Raw genomic sequence first — 17,667 nt, 5'->3', positions numbered from 1 at the left:
TTTGGTACTAAAGTGTGTGATTGGTTTAATAAGAAATAAAAGGCAATATACAATGAAGTACCAAAAGTCATGTAATAGCAGTATGTAAAAGTAGGTGGCGTCACTGTACTGTGACGTCTTGAAAATGACCAGACCTGCCTCAGTTGACATCTCGTGAGTCAGTTTGAACACCGGCTTGGCTGCTCATGGCAAGTCAATGTGAATTATCGGAGTTCCAACGGGGCATTATAGTGGGTGTCCGACGAATGGGACATTCCATTTCCAAAGTTGTGCGGACATTCAACATTCCCCTGATCTACGGTGTTACGTGTGTACTGGGAATACCTCACGGAAGGCATTTCCTCCCACCATGGACAGCGCAGTGGCCGATAACAGGTGCTTAATGATCGTGACCAGTGGCGTCTGGCCATAATTGTCCGTGTTAACAAACAAGCGACACTGGCTCAAATCACATATACCTTCAATGCAGGAGGTAGCTGACGCATATCCAGCAGGTCAGTGCAGAGTTCTTTAATCTCCATGGGATATGGGAACAGAAGACCCACCAGAGTAAACCCACCAAAACAATTTTTTCATCAGCTAAAAGGCCTGTGAAGCATGAACTTGATGAACTAACCTTTAGCTCAGTACAGGCTGCTGCAATCAGTACTAAGTGCACCTTTCTGTAAGATAAGAACTAGGAGAAATAGTACTATACTGTATATACCTTGTAGTGCACATTGAGCTCAAATTGCACAACAGCTGTAGGTTTAAAAAAATATTAACCTACCAGTATGTTTTTGGATTGTGGGAGGAAACCAATGCAAGCACGGGGAGAATATACAAACTCCACACAAATGGTTCCTTGATGGGACTTGAAAAAAACACTAGTTCTATGAGGCAGAGAGCTAACAATTGTGGCATGTTGCACTTGACAAAGTCTACATAAAAGAGTTTTTTTGTTTTGTTTTTTTTTCCTCCCCAAAGTTGAATGCTATATACTGGGCCAAATGTAATAGCCTGTTATTTGCGAAAGTCGGCAAGATTCCAGCAACATAATCATTAGATTTAAAGTAGTGACTAGTTTAAAGGAAAAAACCTTTGTTGGTTTTGCCTTTAAACTGTTTGCCGCTTTAAATCTAGCGGCTATATCGCTGCAATCACGCCAGCTCCTGCAAATAGCAAGCTATTTCATTTGGCCCACTGTGTTCTTTCAGTAGCTACAGTTATGCTGGAATAGCATGGATTTCCTAGGACAGGCCTGTTTTCTTGCTAGATATCTTTAACATTGAACTTTATGCTCCTAGAATTAGGACTCTGCTATACACAGATTATCAGAATTAGGTTCATGTGTACTGTTGGTTAATTTACTTCGGACTGTATTAATATGTACAGTATGTGTGAATACCTTTTGTAGAGAAATTCAATTGTAAGCTCCACCGTGGCAGACATAGATGAGCTAGAATAAAACATCTTATTATATGTTATTGTACAGCTATACAGAATATATTAGATGTATGTAAATAAAAGGATGACCATAATTTGTTTATAGTGCATGGTACCAAAAATGAACCTAGGATAGACTAATATATTTGGTCACACAGTTTTATTATCTGTCTTGTAAAGTGGTGTAACGCTATTGAATGCTATAATTCAAAGGTCACTGGCTTCATAGATTTAATTTTAAATCCTTGGTTTAGTTTAGGCAGAAGACAAAAACGTTATAGGCCCACATGTTATGTTTTCTCTACATATAGGGCAATAGTATGGCATTGCTTTTGTCTGAATGATGTACACCTAAATATTTTGTAGTTTTAACTATTGACTTAAATAAGACAACTAAAAATTGCTGCCCTCTTCTTGAATTATTTTAGCACTGGTATCTCCAGCCAGTAGACGGAGATATAGGGGTCTATTTATCATTTTGCGGTTGGGCTGCTGATTGATGCCCAGCTCATCGTCAATAATGAATGGGAACACTAAGAAGAGGTTGCTTCACAGTACATTGCTTTGCCGGACCACACATGTCTGCTGCACAGGAAGCCCGGACCTCTAGTATATAAAAAAACCCAGGTTATTAATAAAATATAAAAAATAATATAATTTGAAAAGGAAAATATGCTTTATATCAAGAATAGAGTCTTATTTACCCCTACTGCATCTTGGTTATCGTTAAACTTATGCTGGGTACACACTTAGCGATGTGAACTCGGACGATATGTCTGCCTGATGGGCTGACGTATCGTACCCCGGGTACATATTAAGCGATGTAATGAATGACCGAACGATCCCTCGTTCCATCCTTCATTATCTGCAGCGACTCCGCATGTGATATTGTCTGGTTGGCCGTGCAGCACGCACATAGTCCATACACACTGGACGATTTGGCCGGAAACCACATATTTGGCTGACATCGTCCTAGTGTGTACTCAGCTTTAGATGGCTAGGGCGCTAGGAGGACAGCTGGCGGTACATGTCCTTGCTTTGCTTAGGTAATCTATAACAAGAGGCAGAAACAGCTAAGGCTATCGCTGGCTTGGGGTCTTTTTAAATAAAGCACTTATGGCTTTGCTCGATATGATAAATAGCCCCTTAGGGGGAGATTTATCAATTCTAGGAGAGAGATAAATTGAGAAGCTGCCCGTAGCTACCAATCAGCTTCTAACTGTCATAAAAAAAAAAGGTGAACCAACGAGTGGAGGATACCCAGGTTGCTGTTGCAGACTGAAGGCAATAAGGCAGTATGGAAGGCTGGGGCATCAGAAGACAGTCTGCAATCACACTATCTTTAGATCAGTCTACAATTGTTATTATTATTTTATGGCACCACAAGAGTTCCGCAGCACCTCAGAAAGTACATTAACAAATGAGCAAATACAAAAACAGTGACTTACAGTACAAATCAATGCAGGACAAGGAATAGTTTATAAAAATTGTTTCAGTAGCAATTATAACACTCAGAATAAACAGCAGGGTGTCAGCTACCAATTGTTAGGTGCCCTTGTGGGGAGTTTAGAGTAGATGATTGTATGAGTGAGGGAAGAGTTCCCTGCTCGTGAGAGCTTACATTCTAAAGGGGAGGGGAAGACAGACAGTGGTGACACAGATGGGGTACACAGTGAGGAAGGAGCATGGAGCAGCAGATTAGGATGAGAGCTGGAGGGCTTTGATGAAGTAGTGCGTTTTGAGAGCCTGTTTGTAGAGAGTTGGAGAGTCCGACAGGGAGAGCGTTCCAGAGGTAGGGAGCAGCATGGGCAAAATCTTGAAGGCAGGAGTGGGAGGAAGTTATCCGTTGGCAAGAGAGGTGGCATGCATTTGTTGAGCGAAGGGGGCGGGCAGGAGTGTGAAGTAAGATGAGATCAGAGATGTAAATTGTAGAGGATTGAGTGAAGGCTTTGTAAGTGAGTGTAAGAACCTTGAATTTTGTTCTGAAGGGGAAGGGGAGCCAGTGTAGGGCTTGTAGGATGGGGAGGCAGACGTAGAATGTTTGGAGAGTAAGATGAGCCGAGCAGCAGCATTGAGAACAGATTGGAGTGGAGAGAGGTGGGAGTCAGGGAGGCCAGATAAGAGGAGGTTACAATAGTCCAATCTGGAGATGACCAGTGAGTGGATGAGGGCCTTAGTTGCATCCAGGGTGAGAAAGGGTCTGTTCCTGGAAATATTTTTGAGATGGCAGCGGCAGGACTGTGAGAGGTACTGAATGTGTGGTTTGAAGGGGAGGGATGAGTCCAGGATAACTACAAGACAGCGCACTTGGAGGCTAGAGGAGATAGTTGTGCCGTTAATAGATAATGAAATTGTGGGAGGGTGTGGAAGATGACCAGCTCAGTCTTAGACATGTTAAGTTTAAGAAAGCGTTAGGACTTCCAGGAAGAGATAGCAATAAGGCAGTTGGAGATACGAGTGAGGAGAGAGGGGGAGAGGTCAGGGGAGGAAAGGTAGATCTGAGTATCATCATCATAGAGATGATATTGGAGGCCAGAAGAGTTGATGAGTTCACCTAAAGAAGATGTATAGAGGGAAAATAGGAGAGGCCCAAGAACAGAACCTTGGGGAATACCCACTGTTAGTGGAAACGGAGGGGGGGGGGGCACGGGGGAGGGGAGAGGAAAAATGAGAGGAGACAGAGAAGGAGCAGCCAGAGATTTTGGAGGACAGCCAGGTGAGGGCAGTATCATGGAGACCAAGAGAGAAGGATCTGCATGAGGAGGGTGGTCCACCGTGTTAAAAGAAGCAGAGAGAGGTCAAGGAGAATGAGCAGAGAGTAGTGACTGTTGGATTTGGCAGCAAGGAGGTCATTACTGACTTTTGTCAGGGCAGTTTCAGTGGAGTGGAGAGAACGGAAGCCAGACTGAAGTGGGTCAAGCAGAGAGTGGGAGGAAAGAATGGTAGTATGGCGGTTGTAGACGATACACTCAAGGAGCCTGGAGGCAAAAGGGAGGAGAGAGATGAGTCGGTAGTTAGAGAGAGTGTTAGGTTCAAGGGTAGGTTTTTTTAAAAAATGGGTAAGACAAGGGCATGCCTGAATGCAGAAGGGACAGTGCCTGATGAGAGTAACTTCAGATTAGGTGTGTGTAAGTGTAACTGCCTGCATGCTAGCACAATATTATTTTGTCGGAGCCAATAATATTGCAGTGGTAAATGCTTATTATGCTACAAACTGGAAAATTGCATGTACACAAAGAATATCCTTTTGTTTTAACAGGCAGCTCTGTTTGCTATCCAGAAACTATTTGAAGCAGAATACAAGCCAAGACCTATATTTGTGAGTAATATATACCTGGTTTTGAACTGTAAAGTTAAACCTGCACTTGGGCTACCTGTCACACACAGCTGGACATTAAACCAATATTGTACACAGAAGCATATTGTGCATTTACTGTGCTTTCAAGATATTTACTTTCAGAATTCTTTAGAACAGTTCTCCCTGATGTAAGTGAAGTTCTGGAAATACATCAGCATGAGCACCCCATGTACTGTATTAGTAGGGACCTGATTACTGTACTTCTAGAAACATTTTGTGACATTAGATTATAGGAGGTTTGACATCAGTGCCACTTAGCACAAATAAAGTTTTGCGGTGGAACCAGATGTTTTGCAGAGGGGAAAAGTTCTAGCAATTCAATATTTAAGCACTGCTCTTCCTCCACCATTCAGTGGTATGCCATTCCACACTGTTTTATACATTTACATTGTGCTGAGAGCAGGGAAGACTTGGTCAATTCATTGTGCCGTGTGGTGTTTCTGGAGTAGCTTTAGGAACACTTATGGTCAGTATCCACCGGTAAAACGGTCACCAAATACAAAAGGAAATGACTTATGTGGGACAGTTCAGAAACGCTTGCTCATCTCTATGTGTATGATTACATTTTACATTTGTGCATTTATTGCTATAGGTAGAAGAAACATTTTTTTTTATTTTTAGCTTTCCATAATGTTTTTCCAAATTAAACACCCCCATCTACTTGATTTGACTTTACCCTAGCAGGAGCCCCAGGGTCTGCTCCATGCAGCTGTTTTCCACGTCTCCTCCTTTTTTGTACTATAGAACTGGGAACTCCATAGCTTTTGCCACTTTAAATGGGAACTTGTGATTGGACGGAACAGTTGCAAGCCTCTTAATTGCAGCTTGTAATTGAGACTTCCACACAATTCCCATGTATTTTCCTGATTTGAGAACAACCATAGAAGACTCTGGAAGAACGGCTACTTGGAGTAAAGCCTGTAGTTATGGCAAGATTAGGGAGACAGTCGTTAAAATGAATCAAGTGCAGCGGTTCTCAACCTCAAACCCCAAGTTTTCCCAACAGATCATGTTTTGAGGATTTCTGTCTATGGAAGCAGGTGGCATAAATACTGACCCAGTTGGTGGTACTTGACTGGGGTTAAGAACCACTGATCAATTAGATGGCTGTTCAGCTTTAATATATATTAATATCTATTATATATTACATTCTTGATATTGTCTCTCATTACTGTACGTATATTGATAGACATTTTCACAGACGTATTTATTTTACTTGTAATAATTATGCTATATATGCATGTATGTCGTTTATACAACTGAAATGTGGTGGTAACTTTTTATTTTTAATCATTTTAGATTTCAGGGACTATTGTAGACAAGAGTGGACGAACCCTTTCTGGTCAAACGGGGGAAGCTTTTGTGATTAGTGTGTCACATGCTGAGCCACTGTGGTAAGAAGACCATTATTTTATGTGTGGTTTTATATGCAGCATATTCCAGTAGACATAGGTACCACTCCAGTCATATCTATACTAGAAAAGAATTGTGTGTTATTTAATAATTTAGAAAGCAAAGGATGCATTTGCCAGACATATATTATAGTAAAAATGTATAGTCTATATACAAAACCAAATACTTCTACCATTACGAGTATGTTAACTTTTTAAGGACTGATAGCCTCTCGGGAATTAAACTACATCTCGTATACTTTTTGACTATGAAACAGGACTTTAGTTTTAAGTGTCTGAAACAGTATGATATAATGAGTGAACATACCTTGGAGCCGTTGGCATAGGAGAACCCATATTATCAATTAGAAACTTTGGGCTACAGTTTTGGACTAATCTATTAAATAAAAGTTACAACATTTGGGGAATAACTCCTACTGATTGGCATTAAATGTACTTTACTTGGAATCATTGAGTGCCTCCTCCCAATTGTCATCATGCAGTCTTCCATAGGCTTTTCCTTTATCAGGAACTCTGGCAGCACTGCAAGGCAGAAGAGGTCTATACAAGTCTGAAGCCAGGCCTCTGGATATTACATTAGGGAGCACTTCTAGGAAAGGGAAATCCATGAATGAAAACTTGGGCATATCAAATTTCTCCCTAATTACCTGAATATTCTTAGTCTTGGTCTACTCCTACTATTTAGCAGCCCATATCCCTTCTGTACTCTAGCACTGGGAGGGGTTCCCAATTCAGATTAAAAACAAATGTGTCTTGACAGCCTTTGTACAATGATTCAGAACCTATCAAGATTGTTTCTTTATAAGGAGGATAGGTTACCTTGATTTTATCTAAGTAGCATGTGAGGTGGGTCCATCTAAACAGATTGAAGTGTTTGCTATTCATATTAAGGTTTTTTTTTTCTTTGCGGGTAACTCAGTGAGACAAATAAAGCAATTGAGCAGCAAAGAAAAAGACTAGGGGAAAAGTAACAGCCAGCAAAATGCAGGCATGGGCCTGATTCCGGCGAGTCTGCCTAATGTTTTTGCCTTTTAAATTGTTGCAGCTTTAAAACATCTGGCAGACTCACTGGACTCTTTCCGATGCCTGCAGGCTGTTACATTTCCCCCTCTGCCACAAGTCCTACAGTATATCAGATGCTCAGCTGATTACAAGCCAAGCATCTCAGGGTATATAGTGTTTTCAGAACTATTGTGCATTACAAATATAGGATGTACAAAACTTTGTGAAGTTAAATGGATATTGGTAACTTTCAGTTTGTCTCTAAACTTTTGCTTCATTTCCAATAACTAAAAGCATGCAGGTTGTGTTGTATATAAAGTCTTGGTAATACTAGTAAATCATAGCATTACTCTGTCATTTAATCATGCAGGCTTTTATATACATGTAGTATGTGTAATGTGACTGAGGCGTTTTTAAATCCAGTGAGCACCATAACATCTATTTTTCTTTCTCTTAAGCATTGGCTTGAACTGTGCTTTGGGTGCTGTTGAAATGAGACCTTTCATTGAAGCCATTGGGAAATGCACAACATCATATGTTATCTGTTATCCAAATGCAGGTAAGCTGTCCAGCGTGAATTGTGACTGAAACTCTTCTGTAGTTACTGATAGAATGCTCATGGTTTTTTTTCCTCTTAAGATGTAGTTCCCATAAGGGTCATACAGAGATGAGCATTGTGTTTTTACTAAATGTTGTGTTCTGTGCTGACAGCTCAGCAGCAATTATATGAAGGACTTGCCTTATTCCTGCCCTATACCTGTAGCAAATGTTTTTGCTGTAGGTGTGGCTCCTGATATACTGATTCAGGTAACAGTTTCCCCTTTCCTCTGTTTTCTATACGCTTCGGTCAGATTTATGAAAAGACTGGTACAGTAGGAACATGACATTTCCTTGACTAGACCGAGAAGTGAGCCCTGGTAGATTTTCTATAAAGAATGATTGATGAGCGGTATTAGTTGCTATTGGGCGTGTAAGGAGCCACAGGGTGTTTGGGAGGAAACAGGGGAAGAGAGATCTAAAAATCTAGTGTTTAAAATTTCTGTTTTAAAAATTCCGTTAAAATAACTTGAACTCTCCAATATAATACATTTAGGTCTGCCCAACACATTCGGCGATTATGATGAAACGCCAGAAGTGACTGCTAAGCACATTAAGGTAACACTTAACCTAACAATTCTGCTCTACATACTACTGGACAATTGTAAACGTCTGGTAATTGTTCTGTTTAGTCCTAAATCATAGGAAGTAGTAAAGGAACGATGGAGTTAATTTAATTCTGTAGAGAGGAGCACACTTTTTTTAAATTTTTTCTCTTTAAATGTATTTGGTACACTGGTGGCTTAGATGCAGTTTGCCTATACATGTTTGTCCATAGATTATTGCTGTCTGCAGTCTTTTAGGGCTAGCTTTTGTACGAAAGACTATTGGTATATGAGTTATATAATTGTAATATATATACTGTGCGTGTATGTATGTATATTTACAAGTTCATAAAAAGGTATCTAGTCAGAATGTCGCCGGTTATAATGTCGTCATGGACATGAGGTTGACAAGAAACATGTTGACATGGCTAAAATGTCGACATTCATCATGTTAACACCAGAATGTCGACAGTACATTTTTGTTGTTTTAGGGTTATGCAAAAATTGTCAACATTCTGATATCGACATGTTAAATGTCGATATTTGTGAATTAGTGTTCACTCTAGGTCCGGCAGCAGGCGGGGCGCCGGACCTAGAGCAAGGGCACTTCTGCGTGCTCCTGAAAAGGAGGCGTGGGCAATTAAAAGGGGGACCGTGTGTCTTTATGACGCATCCCCTTTTCGTCACTCTTGGGGGCGTGCCCGCAACTTACGGACATGCCGGGCAGCCCCCAAGCGCCGCGGTCACTATGAATGGATGCCCGTCGTTGACTGCTGCTCTGCCGTTTTCCCCACCCGCTTGACACTGCTGCCCGCGGGTGGAGGACAGAACCTGCAGGCTGTTTCAGCTGGGCGCTATGAATGACAACATAAAGCGTGGCGCCTAATGTCCATATCGACATTCTGACACTTAACATTCTCAATGTCGACTTTTCATACTACACCCCATAAAATTAATGGTTTTTGTTCCTCTTTTTTTGTATTTTTTATTTGTAGTATTTATTCTATTTTTCCCCAAAAAACAACATCACAGAACTAATGTTCTCCTCTACAGGACTTTGCTATGGATGGTATGGTGAATATTGTTGGTGGATGCTGTGGAACGACACCAGCACACATCAGGTAACTTTATGGAGGGGAGGAGAGCGTTTTTTTTTTTTTGTGAGGGGGTGGGGGTAATATTTTATTTTCCTCTTAAGGTTAAAATGAGCTCTCACTCTGTACCATTACTATATGTTCTTGTCAGAGAAATTGCTGAAGCTGTGAAGCACTACAAACCGAGGATTCCTCCAGCATCTGTGTTTGATGGATATATGTTACTTTCTGGTATGTAAGGGCCTGAATCCGTATTCATTTTGATGTAATCCATATTTTCTGCTGTAATGTATTTATATTGCGCTTGAAACATAAATGTATACAAACATTAACTACATGCTATTATTTGATGATTGGGTAACTGCACTTATTTATATATGGGATGTGGGACCCAGGCTTGTCGCTTCACTCTCAGGTCATATCATGTTGCCTTTAAGGTTTCTCACTCATGCACCACAGAGCAAGCATAGCATTACAAGCTTTCATTGAGAGGCTAACATCAACACTTTGCATGTAGAGTGAAGGAATCCCCATTTCCCAATGTTCCTATGACTACGTTTATTATCCTAGAAATCTGACTTCTGTAGTTGGATCCTCTGTTTTATTGCATTTGACCATTTAAAAATAGACGAGATAAACGTATAATGAAAATGTCACATTTATCACGTTTCCATTATGTGTGTGCTACCACTAGTCATACTGTTGATGAAGTAATGACCGTAACCACAACTGAATAATACACTAATGTTAGATATACACAATATATTAAAATACATTTCTACTTCAGTGTCCATAGGGGTCCACAGGGTGACCTTGGGGTATAGCTGGATCCTCGGGCACCACGGAGTTAAAGCTTTTAGCTGCTCCCAGGATGCACTTGGGTCCAACCTCCCCTATACCCCGCCCCCGAGCCACAGGCACCTCAGTTTAAGATGGTGCCCGGCCGGAGTCGGGTCACCCTGCGGGGGGGGCTGCAGGAGCAGCCCCCTAAAGCTTTTTATTTAACTAGGTTAAATTTATTTTTACTATAGTTTTTTTTCTCCAGAGCGGCAGTGCTGGGCTGTCTGTACAGACGCCCACGCTGCCGCTCCTTCTCCCTGCTGGCGCCGCGACGCCAGCACTGAACTGGGGATCGCGGCGGGGGAAGCCAGAGTCTGTACTAGCCGGACTCTGGCTTCCCCCGGGACTGCTGCCGGAAGACGCCGGGGAGCTTAAGGTAAGCCGCGCACCGCTGATTAGCGGCGGTGCGCGGGTAATGCCTTTTATATGCAGTCCCATGCCCCCGGTCTAGGGGACAGACCGGGGGTGCTAGCGGTGGCGGCGGGCCCCCCCTCTATCGGAGGCATACCCCGTCAGACCACTAGACCACCAGGGTAAATTAAGTGGCAAGCGGGATGCCGCAACCTTGGGGGTTAAATATGCTAGCCAGGGGAGGAAGCCTTCCCTGTCTAGCGGCTCCTCCCCTCAGCTCAGCGCGCCTTTCAGCTCGGAGTCTGGCGTCGCTGAGCTGCAGCTACTCGGGCCACTCCTCCTCTGAGGTCTCCAGCGGCCATTTTCTTACTGGCAGCGTGGATACTCTCAGGGAGCACGCGGACCGGTCCCCCTGTGTACCTCTCCCCTGCAAAAGGACAGTGTACACAGCACTATAGCCCTCCCAGACACTGAATCTGGGAGGTTGATTGTAGTGGAAAGGTGCAGTGAGTATATCTTCCTGCATGGTATGTGACTTTTGCTAGTGCTGCCTGTCTGTGTCTTTTTTCTACTTACTGTCAGCCTGTACCTATCCCTTTCCTTCTCCTACAAGCCCTACAGGTGTGCGGGGGAAGGGTGTTTCTACTGACCTCACCTATATAGATCACGTATTTGTGAGGTCCGTCACGTACAGTTGTGTGCTACACGGTGCCATATTGTGGGCTGTTGTTCAGCACACTGGTGAGTGCGCACGTTTTCTTCCTAAGTCATGTCTGAGGAGGAGATTGAGCACTCCGGGGCTCCGGTATTGTTCTCCTGCAGGCGCTGTTCTGCAGGAGTGGATAGGGAGGATTTGTCACAGGACGGCCTGTGCGGACGGTGCCAGGCGGTTCCTGGTACGTCTAAACCTCCCATGTCGCAGGAGCCACCATGGGCGATGTTTTCCCAGGTGCTGGTGTCCATCGCGGACCGTCTGTCGGTCCCGACTGCCGCCCCTACTAGGGCGTTGCCCCAGCCTGCCATCCCCCATTCCCCGGGTGTCCCACAATTATTGCAGACTCCCCCGGGGTCTCAGCCTGTTGGTCCCTATGCGGGGTTGCCAATGTATATTCAGTCCACCCCTGTGGCACAGCCGGCTGTGGTGCCGTTTCAGGCTCCTGTGACAGCCCCTCCACCCTGGGTGGATGCGCTTTCCCACACTGTCCAAGATTTGGCGGCAGCATCTTCGGCTTTTCAGTCGATGTTGCGTAGTGACGTGCCCTCCAGGGCGTCTAAACGCTCAGTCATGGCACAGGCTGTGCATCTTTCGGATTCTGAGGGGTCCTCGGATGATGGTGAGATGCAGGATGGCTCAGCCTCAGATGCCTCAGTCCAGGAAGTAGACACTAAGTCTTCCATCAATGTGCGGGCTCTGGTTAAGGCGGTGCGGGCCATTCTTCTGATTGAGGATGAGGCACCCGCTCCCAAGTCGAGGTATCCTAGTTTTAAAAAAGCTAAGGTTACTTCTACAGCGTTCCCCTTGTCTGATCAGTTGACTGATCACATGGCGGTGGCCTGGCAGACGCCCAGTAAGCGTTTCCTGCCACAGAAACGCTTGGCGTCCAATTATCCATTCCCCGGAAGCGCATTGTAAGAAATGGGAAACTCCGCCTGCAGTCGATTCCCATGTAACACGCCTCATCAGGAGTGCTACTTTGCCATTGCCGTCTATATCCTCGCTGAAGGATCCTACGGACAGGAAGGTGGAGACTTGTCTAAAGTCTATTTATTCTCTCTCAGGGGCTGTAGCCCGGCCGTCCATGGCCATCTCCTGGGTGGCCAAGGCCATTGAGGGGTGGGCCAACGCCTTGGAGGACATGTTTACGGATGAATCTCCGGACGTCCAGAGGGCGTTGTTAGGACAGATGAGAGATGCCGCCTCCTACATTGGAGAAGCATCTTTGGATGCTAGCCTGTTGACCTCTAGGGTTTCGGCGGCAGCAGTGTCTGCTCGTAGATCCTTGTGGTTGCGGTCTTGGAGAGCAGACGCGGATTCAAAGAAAGGCTTGGAGGCCTTACCTTTTAATGGGGAATTACTATTTGGTCCAGACCTGGACAAAATAGTAGATACCCTGGCAAAATCCAAGTCAGCCTTCCTCCCTTCAGCTACTACACCTGCTAAGGTCCGGAGCTCGGCCTTTCGTTCCTTTCGGGTTCAGGGCAAGGCAAAGGGTCAGTCCTTCCCGAGGCAGTCCGCACCCAAGACCGCCTCAAAGCCAAAGAAGCAAGCCTGGAGTGCTAGGCGCCCTTCTTCCAAGCCAGAAGATAAGCCTTCTGCGTGATGGGACGGGCCTCCCTCTGGGGGACCCCAGAGTGGGAGGCCGACTTCTTCAATTCGCCCAGTGCTGGCACAATACCACCACGGATGCCTGGGTGCGAGAAGTGGTCTCCCAGGGGTACGCCCTGTCTTTTCGGCACAGGCCGCCTTGCCAGTTTTTTTGCACAAGTCCTTCTCAGGACAAAACCAAGGCCTTGCAGGTTCAGGAAGCCATAGAGGCCTTGCTGACGGCGGGGGTCATTATACCCGTACCACAGTCTCAACGTGGGATGGGGTATTACTCTACGCTGTTTCTGGTGCAGAAACCCAATGGCTCTCATCGCCCCATCCTCAATTTGAAGTCCCTGAACAGGTTTCTCAGGGTTCCCAAATTCAGGATGGAAACTTTGCGTTCCATCATTCTGGCGATGGAACCGGGGGATTATATGGTCTCCCTGGATATCCAGGACGCCTACCTCCATGTGCCTATAGCAACATCGCACCAACGGTTTCTGCGGTTTGCTATTCTCCACAACCACTACCAATTCAGGGCTCTACCCTTTGGTCTCTCCACGGCACCAAGGGTATTTACCAAGGTGATGGCGGTCATGGCGGCTTACCTTCGGAGCCAGGGGATACGGTTGCTACCGTATCTAGACGACCTCCTCTTGCTGGCAAGCTCCCCGGAGGTACTGATCCAGCATCTCCACCTGACGGTCGCTTGTCTACAGGCGCACGGCTGGTTGATCAACTGGAAGAAGTCCTCCCTCATCCCATCACAGCGGATGGTTCATTTGGGGGCCCTGCTGGACTCTCGTCAGCAACGGATTTTTCTGACTCCAGAGAAGGTCTCCTCCTTACAGCTGCGGATTCACGGCTGTCTGAGCAGTGGCAGAGTGTCGGTGCACTCAGCGATGAGAGTTTTGGGGTCCATGGTGTCGGCATTCGACATGGTGGAGTTTGCCCAGTTCCATTCCAGGCCCCTGCAGGGGCTGATTCTTTCGGAATGGAACGGATTGCCACACAGGATCCGCTCTCAGATGCTGGTGTTGTCCTCGGAGGTGCGTCTGTCCCTAGCCTGGTGGCTGCAGACAGCTCATCTCCTGGAGGGGCGCCCCTTTTGGATCCCGGAATGGGTTCTGCTCACGACAGATGCCAGTCTCCGGGGTTGGGGGGCGGTGACAGGCTCCTTGTCACTTCAGGGTCGTTGGTCGGCGGAGGAAGCGATTCTTCCCATCAACATCCTGGAACTGCGGGCAGTATACAGAGCCCTGCAGTCGTCCGGCACCGCTCTTCACGGAAGGGCCGTTCAGGTGCAGTCAGACAACGCCACCACGGTGGCGTACATCAATCACCAGGGAGGGACTCGCAGTCGAGCTGCGATGTCGGAGGTGTCCCGCGTCCTGGCTTGGGCGGAGCGCTATCTTCCAGCTCTCTCGGCAGGTTTCATCCCAGGAGTCCTCAATTGGGAGGCAGACTTCCTCAGCCGTTACGATGTGCATCCCGGGGAATGGTCGCTTCATCCAGAGGTATTCCAACTACTTGTGGACAAGTGGGGGTTGCCAGAGCTGGACCTGATGGCGTCCCGTCACAATCACAAGCTGCCTGTGTACGGGTCAAGGACAAGGGACGCAGGCGCAAGTCTGATAGACGCGCTGTCGGTGAAATGGCTGTTTCAACTGGCTTACTTGTTCCCTCCGATATCTCTGCTGCCTTGGGTCCTGCGCAAGTTCAAACAGGACGGAGGCACACTGATCCTGGTGGCCCCAGCGTGGCCCAGAAGGCCGTGGTACTCCGATCTACGGAGCCTGTCCATCGACGCTCCGTACCTCCTACCTCAACGGCGGGACCTGTTGTCTCAGGGGCCCTGTCTTCACCAGGATCTGGGTCGACTATCTTTGACGGCGTGGCTCTTGAGACAGCCGTCCTGAGGTCTCGGGGCTTTTCTTGCTCCGTTATTACCACCATGCTGAGGGCGCGCAAGCCTGCTTCCGCGAGGATCTATCACAAAGTGTGGCACACTTACTTTCAGTGGTGCGAGGCCAGAAACTATGATCCCCAGGTGTTCCGGGTTTCGCGTATTCTGGCTTTCCTTCAGTCGGGTTTGGACTTAGGATTACGTCTTTCTTCACTGAAGGTACACGTGTCTGCTCTGTCGGTGTGGTTCCAGCGCAGGATCGCTGCTATGCCGGACGTACACACCTTTTTCCAGGGTGTTTTGAGAATCCAGCCTCCCTTTGTGCCACCTGTGGCCCCGTGGGATTTGGTGGTGGTTCTTCGGGCCTTACAGGGTCCTCCTTTTGAGCCCTTGGAGTCAGTGGAGCTCAAGTGGCTAACTTTTAAAACTGTTTTCCTCTTGGCAATTGCTTCTGCCAGGAGGGTTTCAGATTTGGGGGCGCTTTCTTGTCGTCCCCCTTTTCTGATTTTTCATCAGGACAGAGCGGTGCTTCGCACTCGTCCTGATTTCCTGCCTAAGGTGGTTTCCAGGTTCCACATTAATCAGGAAATTGTTGTACCAGCCTTTCAGTCACCTGATCTTTCGGCTGGGGAGACTTCCTTAGACGTTGTCCGGGCACTCCAGGTTTATGTGGACTGGACTAGTTCTGTGAGGAAGTCGGATTCTTTGTTTATCCTCTTTGGTTTTCACAAGAGGGGTTGGCCTGCCAACAAACAGACTCTAGCCCGTTGGCTTCATTCTGTTATTATTGAGGCTTATATGCAGGAGGGTTTACCTGTTCCAGCCTCTGTTAAGGCTCATTCCACTCGGTCTGTGGGCCCTTCTTGGGCTGCTAGCCGTGGCGCCTCTGCTGTTCAGCTCTGTAAGGCGGCCACCTGGTCTTCCATTCAGACCTTTTTGAGGATCTATGCGTTTGACACCTTTGCCTCTCAGGATGCATCCTTTGGGCGCCGGGTTCTCCTATCAGCACAGGAGCGTCCCCGCCCTTAGTTGGACTGCTTTGGGACATCCCCAAGGTCACCCTGTGGACCCCTATGGACCCTGAAGTAGAAAACAAGAGATATGGTAAGAACTTACCTTTGTTATCTCTGTTTCTACGAAGTCCATAGGGTCCACAGGGCACCCGCCCTGAAGCACCTGGCTTCATATGGGCTCTGTGACTGGTCACCGGTTTTCCGTCTCCCATTTCTGTGAGTATGGTTCTTGTGTGTTCCAGTTTTCCTTCTCTCTGTTTCGTCTCCTCCTCCGGCCTGGGCTGCTTACCAACTGAGGTGCCTGTGGCTCGGGGGCGGGGTATAGGGGAGGTTGGACCCAAGTGCATCCTGGGAGCAGCTAAAAGCTTTAACTCCGTGGTGCCCGAGGATCCAGGATCCAGCTATACCCCAAGGTCACCCTGTGGACCCTATGGACTTCGTAGAAACAGAGATAACAAAGGTAAGTTCTTACCATATCTCTTGTTATGTCACTACATGCCTTGGTGAGATTACCAGTTACTAACTGATAAACAAATTTTCCTGATAATGCAGTCTAACTCCCCATTATTCCCTATACTGGGCCTATATAGTGCCCATTAAAGGGTCTCCGTGATGTTGCTGGTTTGAGTGATCTGCATTTTTGTCACACATTGTTTTCTGCTTGCAAAATTGCTCCCTGCACTCTGTGTAAGCACTTTGTTGTTTACTGTATAATTGTGGTTATTGCTATATTTACCTTCACTTAGTCTCTCTTTCCCATGCAGGCTTGGAACCATTTAAAATAGGACCTTACACAAATTTTGTAAATATTGGAGAGAGATGCAACGTGGCAGGGTCAAGAAAATTTGCCAAACTTATCACATCTGGAAATTATGAGGTATGTGTGTGTGTGTGTGTATGTGTGTGTGTGTGTGTGTGTGTGTGTGTGTGTGTGTGTGTGTGTGTGTATAAGGGGTTTTAAAAGCGCTTGTTAAGAAAACAATTGCAACAGCCATTTACGTTTTTGTTTCACATTTAAGTTAAACATTTTTAGTTGACTTCTATAACAGTCTACCAGAGGATGTTTTTCAACAGAATAATAATATATTAAATCCTGGTTATACAGGTTGAGTCTCCCATATCCAAATATTCCGAAATACAGAATATTTTTGGTATGACTGAGTTAATGAAACCTTTGATTTTTGATGGTTCAATGTACACAAACTTTGTCTAAGGCACAAATTATTAAAAATATTGTATAAAATTACGTTCAGGCTGTGTGTATAAGGTGTATATGAAACATAAATTAATTTCATTTCTGTACACAAACTTTGCTTGAGCCACAAAATGATTACAAATATTTTATAAAATGACCTGCAGGCTGTGTGTATATTCCCAAGATATTTCATTATGATATGCAAATATTCCAAAATACGGAATATTCCGATATCCAAAATACCCCTGGTCCCAAGCATTTTGGATATGGGAGACTCAACCTGTATTTATTTCTAATTGCTGAGAATGGCTGCATTCATTAACTCGCCAGTGGAGCCTTTTAGTCAGATCTGCATAGGGGAGCAGATACATACCTGACCAAGAACAGATACTGCAGCCAAGTAATGTAGACAGACAAGGTGCCAAATGGAGGAGGCATTTAGGGTGCCCAAAATAAATTTCCAAATGCTCACACAACATCGCAATAGCAACAGGTGGGAACCTTCTATAAGATTACATTTGTAAAATTGAGCAGCATCTTGATGGTGAAGGCAGATTTTATAGATTACATATACCAGGGATATTTTTCAGCAGGAATGCCGTTCCTGAACCTCTTATTAAC

The 17,667-nt window shown here is 45.6% G+C and overlaps 1 protein-coding gene across 2 annotated transcripts in view; it reads left to right on the top strand.

The window, feature by feature from the left end:
- The window catches only part of MTR (5-methyltetrahydrofolate-homocysteine methyltransferase), a 153,878-nt gene that overhangs the window by 45,003 nt on the left and 91,208 nt on the right, over positions 1-17,667 (top strand). For both annotated transcript variants that reach the window (XM_088477398.1, XM_088477397.1), the window contains exons 7-13: positions 4,685-4,744; positions 6,083-6,177; positions 7,656-7,756; positions 8,291-8,352; positions 9,393-9,460; positions 9,585-9,664; positions 16,616-16,728. In XM_088477398.1, the coding sequence (XP_088333524.1) occupies positions 4,685-4,744; positions 6,083-6,177; positions 7,656-7,756; positions 8,291-8,352; positions 9,393-9,460; positions 9,585-9,664; positions 16,616-16,728 (579 nt within the window). The remainder of the gene's footprint in view (positions 1-4,684; positions 4,745-6,082; positions 6,178-7,655; positions 7,757-8,290; positions 8,353-9,392; positions 9,461-9,584; positions 9,665-16,615; positions 16,729-17,667) is intronic.

The sequence above is a fragment of the Taudactylus pleione genome, unplaced genomic scaffold (assembly GCF_031769625.1).
Source record: "Taudactylus pleione unplaced genomic scaffold, aTauple2 ptg000201l, whole genome shotgun sequence".
Lineage (NCBI taxonomy): Eukaryota > Metazoa > Chordata > Amphibia > Anura > Myobatrachidae > Taudactylus > Taudactylus pleione.
Note: the sequence above shows the minus strand (reverse complement) of the source record. Positions and strands in the feature narration are given on the sequence as shown.